This window comes from Mchenga conophoros, linkage group LG9 (genome assembly GCF_057382185.1).
Source record: "Mchenga conophoros isolate Kocher_MC1m ecotype Shallow Benthic linkage group LG9, M_conophoros_male_GT1.1, whole genome shotgun sequence".
Taxonomy (NCBI): Eukaryota; Metazoa; Chordata; class Actinopteri; order Cichliformes; family Cichlidae; genus Mchenga; species Mchenga conophoros.
In genome coordinates this window covers 32,629,535-32,641,273 of record NC_140534.1, presented here as the reverse complement: position 1 = coordinate 32,641,273, position 11,739 = coordinate 32,629,535, and the positions used below count along the sequence as shown (strand labels likewise).

Sequence of the window (11,739 nt, the reverse complement as noted above, 5' to 3'; positions counted from 1 at the left end):
TCCCCCAGGCCAATATTAATGTAAAAAGACCTTCCTGACAAGTAGGGCAGAAACCACTGGAGGGCACATCCTTTTAGTCCAGGATGAAATTCTAGCTGTGATTACAGGATGTCATGGTTGACCGTGTCAAAAGCTGCTGACAGGACCAACAATAAAAGGGCAGCAGGGCTGTATTAAATTCGGTTCCTTGCATTCTTTTGGCGGGCTCAAAGTGGTCTAACTCAAAAAGTGATCTTTATTTTGCATTCCCGGGAATGGGGAGCTGTTAGGCGCTATCATGCACCCACACCTCTGAAAAAATCATAAGATGAAACTGTATGTGTCTAGTTTGGCTACGTCACACACACACCCTCAGTTTACTCAGTTCCTCTTTCTTTGTGTCAGATTTCCAGTGCAGCTCTGCACTGAACTTCCTCTTTTCTTTACTTCTCCTTTCTAAAGTCTGTTGCCAGGGCAACAGGGGCAATATATATTAAATACATGACAGCTGCCGGATTCCAAAGTTAAAAGAATATAATTAAAAATCCTTAAAAGTGCAGTCTCAGTGCAATTTAGTGATTTAAAAATATATTGGAATTTTTCCGAGATCTTGTTAAAATCAAGGTGGGCCTGCAAGTAGACAACTTTCACCAAAACTGTAGACAGAAAAGTATGCTTTGAGATTGGCCGCGTCCTCATCCAGCACGGTCTGCACCGCTGCTTCCAAGTCTATCAGCAAAACACCAGCCATCAGCCAAGACCCATAATCACCGGCCACTTTCCAGGCCAACAGCTAAGGAGCTGTTGAGAGCCACCAGAGCCGTTATGTTGTCACTGCCTGAGCTGCAACGTTGCTGCCACTGGTCTCATAGCAGGCCGCCTAGACTGTTTCACTGCTGCTGGACCCGTGGCAGGCTGCCTGAACTGTTTTGCTGCTGCTGCTGGACCTGCGGGAGGCCGCATGAACAGCCTTGCTACTGTTGCCACCAATTACCACCAATCACTTATTTTCCACCCTAATTTACGAATAAATTCTTTACAAATCCTACCATGTGGATTCATGGATTTTTTTTTCACATTCTGTCTCTCACAGTTGAAGTGTACCTCTGGTGCAAATTACTGACCTCTGTCATCATTTTAAGTGGGGGAACTTGCACAATCGGTGGCTGACTAAATACTTTTTTGCCCCACTGTATATCTTTAAGTCTAATTGTTGAATGTTGTCATTGTGTTTCTTAAATTTGTTAGGTCTTAGTTCAATCTATAGGATCAAGCCAGTCCTTTGATCCTGACCACGTCTCCACCCACTCTGTGCTGGGGGAGGTTTTATTGCAGATGCACTCTCTCTGGAAGATCTGTTCCTTGTGATGTTGTTTCCTGCTTTTATGATCCTTTTGGTGAGCAGGAAGTCATGGACACACACACACACACACACACACACACACACACACACGTTCTTGCACATGCATACAGATGTTTACACATACAGACACATAGTGTCTTGTTTTAGAACCATTTGGCGGGTTTACGGTGGGAGGCGCTTTTGCAATAAAAGGCAGCAAGCGGAGGCCGGATTTGGGGTCATTTTGTGGTAGATACCGATGAGGCCTCCTTTGCAAGCAAATCGATCGATCGCTGACTGTCTTGTTTTCCTCATGATGAATAAGTCCCTAGACTAGTGGAGCTTGTGGAAACACAGACCCAACAATCTTCTTCTCTTTCACTTCAATTGCTTCTTCTACATTGTCCAACTAGTCTCTATATACTATAATAATTTCTGTCTTTTCAATTGTGCCTACTTTTTTCCTGTAACGTTACGTTGATTATACCCTATAAACCTTATCTTTACTGTGTTTTATATTAAATCCTTTTAATCTCCTGTACTTCCTTCAAAGAAATTGTGTCCTCAGCAAATCCACATGTCCTGAGGATGCAGGAATCGGTGTTTGAAATCCTTGGAGATGCTGTTAAAGCGAATAGGGACCCACAAAAAGACCAGACACAAGAATCAAAAGGTCAAAACGGTCCACAAACATTCTCCATGGTGTTGCCAGAAGGTGGCACCACACCTAAGTTACAGTCAGCTGGGACCGCAGGCTGCAATTTTTCAGACAATAAGAAAGATGCGTTACATCTTAATTCATTTTATTCATAGGATAAAGTAAATGTGTTTACATATTGCCTGGTTAAATGACAGACATTTACGACTTACAGTAATAATATTTTCAGTGCAACATAAAAAAAAAAACATGGTTTGTCTCTTCATGAATCAAAACAGACTCACATCCTGTAAGACAACAGGGACCAATGAAAACACATTGCACATTGGTAAGCTGCAACAGAAGTGGCACAGCAGTGACACTGATAATTACCTCACGATGAATGGCCAAATAAACAGTAACGGATCTGATAGTTTGACCCAGAAGGTGAACTGTTCTGACATTTAGCCTTTTCTTGTTATCAGAAGATGGGAATAATGTTAAGTCTGTATGCTGTTTGTGGACACAGCCAGTGAAGTTTAACTTGCTAAACTTTTGCCAAAATATAAGACAACAAAGATGCACCAGTCAATTAAATGCATGAAACAAAATGGAACACAAGCTGCGATTCTGTGAGGCCTGATCTCAAGCTTTTTAAGTTTGACGCAGCATCCAGAAGAACTTTTGTTCAGAACCCCCGTTTCTCCCACTGTGTTCAAATGAACCCTGTCAGGGTAATGTCCCATTGGTCTGCCCCTTTTCTCACAGGAGGACACTTTGTGGGTCTTTTGATGCCTCAATAGACTTTTGTTATGGATGAAAGACTTTCCACACTGACCACATACATTTTTTAGTACCAGAGTGGATGAGCTGATGTGATTTTAAGTGACAAATGCCAGTAAAAGATTTTCCGCACTAGTCACGGCTGAAAGGTTTCTCTCCACTGTGGATGCGCTGATGCATTTTTAACCTATCAATCCCAGTAAAAGACTTTCCACACTGATCACAGATAAATGATTTAACTCCAACATGGATCATATAATGTCTCTCTAAGTGACCTTTTTGAGTAAAAGACTTTCCACACTGATCACAGTTGAAAGCTTTAAATTCAGTGTGGACGACCTGATGTGTTTTTAAGCTGGATCTATGAGTAAAGGTCTTCCCACACTGCTCACAGCTGAATGGTTTCACACCGGTGTGGATCCGCTGATGTGATTTCAAGCTACCAATCTGAGTAAAAGACTTTCCACACTGATCACAGCTGAATGGTTTCACCCCCGTGTGGATCAGCTGATGTGATTTCAAGTTACCAATCTGAGTAAAAGACTTTCCACACTGATCACAGCTGAATGGTTTCACACCGGTATGGATCAGCTGATGTGATTTCAAGCTACTAACCTGTGTAAAAGACTTTCCACACTGATCACAGCTAAATGGTTTCACACCGGTATGGATCAGCTGATGTGATTTCAAGTTACACATATGAGTAAAAGACTTTCCACACTGATCACAGCTGAATGGTTTCACACCGGTATGGATCAGCTGATGTGATTTCAAGCTACCAATCTGAGTAAAAGACTTTCCACACTGATCACAGTTGAAAGCTTTAAATTCAGTGTGGACGACCTGATGTTGTTTTAAGATGCATCTCAGAGCAAAGGTCTTCCCACACTGATCACAGCTGAATGGTTTAACTTTGCTGTGGACAACCTGATGTTCTTTTAAGCTGGATCTATGAGTAAAGGTCTTTCCACACTGATGACAGCTGAATGGTTTCACATCGGCGTGGATCAACTGATGTGATTTCATGTTACAAATCTGAGTAAAGGTCTTTCCACACTGATCACAGCTGAATGGTTTCACACCGGTGTGGATCCGCTGATGTGATTTCAAGTTACCAATCTGAGTAAAAGACTTTCCACACTGATCACAGCTAAATGGTTTCACACCGGTGTGGATCCGCTGATGTGATTTTAAGCTACCAATCTGAGTAAAAGACTTTTCACACTGATCACAGCTGAATGGTTTCACACCGGTGTGGATTAGCTGATGTGATTTCAAGCTACCAATTTGAGTAAAAGACTTCCCACACTGCTCACAGCTAAATGGTTTCACACCGGTGTGGATCAATTGATGTGATTTCAAGTGACCAATCTGAGTAAAAGACTTTCCACACTGATCACAGCTGAATGGTTTCCCACCGGTGTGGATCAGCTGATGTGATTTTAAGCTACCAATCTGAGTAAAGGTCTTTCCACACTGATCACAGCTCAAGCTTCTCTCCTCCCTGTTGGCGCACTTGCGTCTTCTGAGCTGCTTCATAGCAGGAAAAGTCTTTTCCACAGGGATCGCCGCTGGCTCATCTTTACTTTCTGGTGCTGGATGTTTTTGGTTGATGTCATCCATGTGCTGAGGTTTCGGCCTGCTTTCACTTCTTTTTCCTGTAATGACAAAGAACCCAAACAGTGACATCAGGTCTATACCTTCAGCTCATCCACAAGTGCCCCCTCTTACCTCACAAAGATAAACAGTTTCACCATCTGCCAAACGTCTCAGGTGCCTGGGGACGCTATGCTGTGGTAAATATTTGAAGTGAGCTCATTTATCGGTTTTCAGCATTATTTTGTTATCGTTTTTATTGTCAACTCGGTTTTCCTAGGTCTTTTCACGTGCGTCATGTATAAATCTTCTTTTTTTAGGTACCAGTAGAGTTGGACGTCTTGAGACAACTTTTACGTGGTCTTGGTCTCGACTGACTTTTTTCTTGGTCTTGTCAAAAACAACACACAACATTCGAAGCACATTGCACACCGTCGTAAATTCCCCCTAATTTTGGTAGGACCCGAGCTCAGGTACTAGCTGAGGACAGCAGTTACGCATGTGAGCGAGGGGGGAGAAGCTGCTGCCTGCAAGTTTGCTGCAGACAGAGCAAAGCTTAAGTTTAACCAGGTACCAAAGCAAATCACTCGTATTGTACAAATAATGTAAATATGACGGTGTATCACCAAAGATTGATATCAAACTGATTACTTGGCCCATATTACGCTTCTCACTCTTCGAGTGAATCAACAAATGGCAAAATGAAAAGCAGAACAACAATGCTGTTTTTCTTTTTAGAGAGTCTTAGCTTACATGTGTGTTTATTCCATATTTTTAGTTGTTACCCTCCACGGCTAAATAAATAACTCTAAATTGTTTTTAGTTATGTACGGATGAACACAACAATGGACATAAGGGGCGTCTTTCAAAGAAAAAAACTTAGGTAGATGTTATCTTATTGATTATGCTGTGTATGTTGTTCAATATAATTCTATGCCAAACAAGAGGAATTTCAATACACAGCAGTATATTCACAGTTAAAACTAGAGATGGCACGATACCACTTTTTTATGTCCGATACCGATATCATAAATTTGGATATCTGCCGATACCGATATGAATCCGATATAGTATTTTTTAATCAATAAAACTGTTTTTTTAATATCTTGCTGCATTTTGTATAAGTTCATAATCAAGTTTAAAACAACAACAACACTAAAGCTATTCTGTTATACCTGTATGCAAAAAAAATATTTCATAGTTCAGCAATACTGATCAATCTAATAAACTTAAACCTACACCATCCTCCCTATTCTGGTATTTTAAAGAGTACTTAGCGTAAATATTAAGCAACCTAACTAATAGGGTTCCAACTCCCAGCAACAACAAAAATAAAAAAATAAAAAAATAGGGAACCACCCCTCACGCTCCACCTCATGATGCTTAATCGACGTAATCAACCTTAATTTGATGCAGTGTGAAAAAAATGCACAGAAATCAATTATTTTTCAAGAAATATTAAATAGATTCAACATCTTTCTTCAACAGAACTGCAGACTGCACAGATGGTACCTTCCCAAAGGAAAAAGCACTATAGCTTACTAGGGTATATTAGAATTAATAGTTACTATATACAGTATTGGACTTCTATATATTTTACATCAGAATAAAACTTTGGGTGTCAGATAATTATTTATTAAAAGCTAGACATTTTAAATGAGAATCAGAAATAAAAGTATGTCTTTGTGCCCCCTTTTCCCTGTTCATGCCCTATCGGCCCCCCTGGCTAAACTTTGCTAGATCCGCCCCTGGACAGTTACCAGCGTCAGCTACGTAGAAAAAGATCCTCGAGTAGAAAGTAATATTAAATAAATTCTAACAACAGCTGATCAAGCTTAAACGTGCTGCTGTTGTTCAGCCGCTGGTTTCCTCTTTCTGGTGCAAAGTGGGCCAAAAACAAACAAGAGACACGGACTCGCGACAGAAAAGCCGATCAGCTGATCATTAAGCAGTTTCATGATTGAAGTAGCAGCAAGAAGAGGCAGTCGCTCCATATATCGGTTATTAAGCTTAACGTGGGAATGCTTTACAAACATTCAGAGATGGACTTACACACTTGCTTTACATAACTTTGTCGGAGATGAAATGCCGGGTTGCTAGCGAAGCTCCACATGCTATCCAGACCACCGACAGGTCCCGCATGCCACAGCCGCTCTATCACGTGATGCATACTGCTCCGACGTGCTAACGTTCTGAGGTGAGTTACGGCGTGTTGCAAGTTTTGTGAGGTGCTTTCGTGATATTTAATGGATCGGATTACATTTTTTATTTTTCTCCGATATCCGATCCAGTAATTTAGGTCAGTATCGGACCGATACCGATATGTAATATCGGATCGGTCCATCTCTAGTTAAAACCAGATATTTAGATACACTTTAGGGAGAAAACATAAAAACATTTTTTTACTGTTAAAAATCAATTTAGAGTAAACTTGTTTTGTTTTAGATAAATAAATATTGAAATATATTTTAAATTAGTTAAATGTCAGAATAAAGAGAGACAGAGCTTTCTGTTTTTTATCACTTTCATCAAATTTAGGAGCACATATGCACTAAGTTTATTGTTAATTAATAAGAAAACTCCAGACGATTCTATTCTGAGCTGAAGAAGCTTCTGATTGGTTCGTAGAGTCCATGTGAGAAAATTGGTGGCACACCTGTGGATCCATATAAGGCAAAACACAGATCCTGTTTCTTTGACATGGGAAAATCAAGAGATGTCAACCAAAACACCAGGAAAATAATTGTGGAGCTCCATAAGTGTGGCTCAATTTTGAATACAATTTGGTGCCATTTGCAATTAAGAAATACAGATAGTTTCTCTCTTTACTCTTAAAGTTAACAAATATGGTTTTTATATTTATCGATCTATAAAAATAAACATTTAGTCTGATTTGATGTTACAATTAAAAAATCTTTTTTTTATCTTAAGGGTATATAAATATCTGGTTTCAACTGTATATTTGATGATGTTGGTGTTTGGCTTGATTGTCAGCACAAAGAGGGAGAGAGAGGAACAGAGAGAGAGATGGAGAGGAGAATGAGGACAGAACAGAGATGGAACAAGAGCAGGTGAGACGCACATGTCAAATGGTTATTTGCCAAAACTCTTCAGAACATGTATCTAGTAGCTAGTGTATCTTTTTAGATAGCATTTGTTACTTTTCAAATTCTATATTTATTAAGTTATGCAGGCATGTTTGTGCAACAAGGCTAAATAATTATATAAACGTTTCTGTATCTAAATAGTACTGTGTTGTATTTATCTGCAACACCTTAAAGGCCGGTCCGTGAAAATATTGTCGGGCATAAACCGGTCCGTGGTGCAAAAAAGGTTGGTGACCGCTGGTCTACAGCATTCTACCCCTCAAGGACACGTAGTCTAATGTCTTTATTTTTCAGGGCCACTTAATATTACACTATATGCTTATATGGCATTTTAGTTAATATAAAGCATAGAATTGAGGCACTTCAAATATTTTCATCTCAACACCTCCTCCCTGGAGATAAGGAGAAGGAGTCTCACTATCTGCCTCATGTCTCATGGTGCCTGGGAGTTTCAGTCCAACTCACTCACAATACCCATCTGTGTGTGGAATAACCTGTGAAATACATATTTGATGTTTTCCTATATGTAGAACAAAGCCACACAAAATGTACTATAGATATTACTAAAGTCATTTTGTCAAAACATATGATCAACACATAAAATAAAGAAATCTCCATCACAAGAGTTAGCAGCTTACACAAGTGTACTGGACTCAGATCAGGTCCAGTACACAACAATTATGTATTAAGCACATATGTGGGAGACGTACACGATACCACCCTCAGTGTAGTCGGGTAGATCTCACAGATGTGTGGAGGCGTGGAAGAGACGACCCAAACGCAGGACTCACGGTGCAGAACAAAGAGGATTTATTGGTGCGAGTGAATGGACAAAGCAGCAACGGCAAGACTGACTAGCTGACTGAAAGACTGAGTGGCTGGCTAAATAACTGAACACAGACGGGAACGACAACATAACATCAATGACACGACACTGGACTGGTGGAACTGAGGAACATAAATACACAGGCTGAAAAATGAGTGACTAGAGACAGGTGAGAGAACAGCTGAGCATAATGAACTAATGATAAATGGGAAGGGAGCTAGAACATAATGCACAGAGTAAGGCTAACACAATAAAACAGGAAGTAGAACATGCAGAGGATAAACAATGAACAAGAACTGAAAATACCAGGTCAACAGCCCAGGAACCCTGAGAAAAAGAGGAAGCACGAGAACTTCTTTATTTAAAGGGTTGTACACACCCGAGATGCATGAGCAAGTTACATATCATGCATCAGCGACAGTTAGCTGCATCTGCTTTTTACAACACTTAGAATGCAGTTTCGAGACCCTTTCACCCACAGCTGTTTCCTGTTGTTCGTTATGAGGCCCGTGATCGTGTATGCCACATCCTGAGTACATCCTGTTCTAACCGCCCCTGTGCAGGCACGTATGCAGTTACAAGCAAAACACTTCTTTTAATGTGTTTTAGTTTAAATATTATTTTGCTTCTTGATTTATTGACACTTATTGAAATACTGCAACATGTGTATTTCCCACAATCTCCACATAGATCACTCCACAGACATCACCTTCATATGAAGGGAAACAAAGAGTTTAACTGAAATGATAAAAGTAAGTCTGTCTCTCCTGCTGCTTTGAGCATGTACATGACAAAAGAATTTCCCTCGGGATAAATAAAGTTATTCCTATTCTTATTCTTAAAACATTAAAGTACTGAGGCAGACAAACAGAGAGGCTAAACAGAAGGCAGAAATCAAACCAAAGTGAGCTAAGAGAGAGAGACCCTGTAGAAAATGATAAAGTTAAGCAACCAGTGTAGTTATAACTGACTTACTCTGGATCTCCTCTCAGACTCAGGAGGGGGCGAGCGGGCCGGCTTTGTAGTTGGAGTCGGACCAGCAGAGACAATGGGCTCACTGACCTCCACTCCCCAAGTCAGTCACCACGAGGACAGAGATGATTTAATCCAAGCTCACCAACAACATCACTCAGCTGTCCTCGTCAGAACTAATGAAATAAAAGCAGTTACATTTAGAAACGTCAGTTTACTAAACATAAAAAATTGCTCTTTTAGCCTCGCTCACATGTTCTGTAAAGATTAAATGACTTAAATCATCACGTGGTTTACAAAAACACATTTTTACCAAACTCAGCGAACAATTGCGCATCCAGAAATAACTGTTTTCATCTCGTTTGATATGGAAACTTAAAATTACAAAGAGACACTGAACGCACCTTCCTACCAGCTGTAACCTAGCAGGAGAACGTACGTTCGTCTTCGCAGCTGCGATACATACCTGACAAATTGCCGTTCATCAATTAGATTTAACACGACGCTTCTCCACAATACTTTGATGCGGGTTCTTCAAAAAGTGCCCATTTTTAAAACGGCGGAAAGACACAGCAAAGAGCACAGTACGCACACTCCTCCTTCCTCTTCGTCTCCTCCCCCTGCTGCTTCTTCTTCTTCTTTTTTTTTTACAAACCTTTATTTAAACATCAGTACAATACAAACTAGAGTTAAACAGTACTATATTATAGGTGTTATGCTTACCAAAAAATGTATACAATAAACAAACAAATAAACATTATTCAGAACCTACAGGGGGAACCTGCTAGGGGGAAAAGTTTAACTGATCAAAGCAAAGAGTAAAGTGATTGAAGGATCTTCATTTTTTTTACACACAACCATAGTTTTTATAGCTTTTGGGTTAGTAGAGTTCTTAATTGAATTAAGATATTGCACAAGCTCATAGGAAAATACATAAAAAGAGGGATGTCTTCCAAAACGTTTGGATTTGTGAATATGACATTTAGCCATTAAGATTAACAAGTTAATCACACATCTGTTGTTGTCAATGTTGAAATGTCTTTGGTGTTTTTGTAGACCAAATAATACATAGTTCCAAAACAGTACAAATCCTTTAAATACATTTTCTGAGATAAAAACACATAATCTCGGCCAAAAGTCTTGCACAAGGTTACAAAACCAAAAAAGCTGCATAGTAGATTCCTTGCACTTTTGACAAAATCTGCAGTTTGCATCAATGTCTAATTTGAATTTGCTGTGAAGATAATCTTTAGATGGGTAAATTCTGTGTATTAATTTATAATAAATGTCTTTACCTTTGTTGGTAATTAAAAACTTCGTCTTCCAAACTTCGTTCCACATAATATCGACAGGCAACCGGTTCCAGAAAAAAAATTACATACGGTTCTGTGGTTATACTATCCTGAAATAAAGATCTGATAGATTTGTTGTTGTTTTTAGAATTCTTAGAAAAGCACATCTTCCAACGAAAGTTTATAATAAAGATGCCAACGGCCTGTGGAATGAAGTGATGTTAGGTTTATTCTTAAAAAGCATACAAACCTGTGATGGTTTTGAGCCAAATGTTTTTGTATAATCATCACGATTTACAGCTAAATTATTAAATATAGACAAAATGTTTTATAGGAAAAAAGCATACCATTGGAATTGAATAATTGGTCGACTAAAACAATATTATTCCTAAACCAACTCCCTAAGAAGAGAGATTTTCTTTTATATAAGATATCCTTGTTATTCTACATATAATAACTGTGTGGACTAAAGTTCTGCTTCTATATAAGAGTCCATGTTAAAAAAAAAAAAGCTTGGCGATGAAAAACAGAGGTTTTTATGGGGATTTTATGAATATTAAAATTACAAGTAAGGAAAAAATCAGTGCCACCTAACTTAGAAAACATGATATAGTATCTAAATGGATGTAGGATTAGTAATTAGATTTTTTTAACCAATTTATTTTGAATGTGTTATTTAGAGTGTTAAAATCTAACATATTAAGTCCTCCGTTGACACAGGAGTTCATAAGAACTGTTTTTTTAAATGTAGTGTGTCCTATTTTTCCAAATAAAGTTGAAAAGTAACTTATCAACCTCTTTTATGAGTTTATTATCAAGGTGCAATGCCAATGCAGCGTATGTAGGATGAGAGATGCCATCTGCTTTAGTTTTTAATACTCTGCCTTTTAATGATAAATCTCTTAAGAGCCACAGAGTAAATCTGTGTTTGAGTTTCACTAGAATTAGATATAATTTTGATCAATTCTTCTTTCCTGGTTTTTGGTTATTCAAATACCTAAATAACAAACTTCTTGTTTTATTGGAAGGTTACACAAAGCTGTTTTTGAACATTCTTTTATTGCCATAAGTTCACATTTAGGAATATTCAAGTACAATCCAGAAACTTTAAGAAATGTGGAGATTGTTTCAATAGCAATAGAAATTTGATACTCATCTTTTAGGAATAATGTAGTGTCATCAGCTACCTGTGTTATGTGTAAATC

The 11,739-nt window shown here is 38.7% G+C and overlaps 1 protein-coding gene across 1 annotated transcript; it reads right to left on the bottom strand.

The window, feature by feature from the left end:
* Positions 1-2,107: 2,107 nt before the first annotated feature.
* On the bottom strand, positions 2,108-9,858 carry LOC146567668 (uncharacterized). Its single transcript, XM_085287624.1, has 3 exons — positions 9,709-9,858; positions 9,246-9,418; positions 2,108-4,399 (listed from the first exon to the last, which is right to left on the bottom strand). The coding sequence occupies exon 3, from the start codon at positions 4,362-4,364 to the stop codon at positions 2,874-2,876; it is 1,491 nt and encodes a 496-aa protein (XP_085143750.1). The 5' UTR covers positions 4,365-4,399; positions 9,246-9,418; positions 9,709-9,858; the 3' UTR covers positions 2,108-2,873.
* Positions 9,859-11,739: the final 1,881 nt, after the last annotated feature.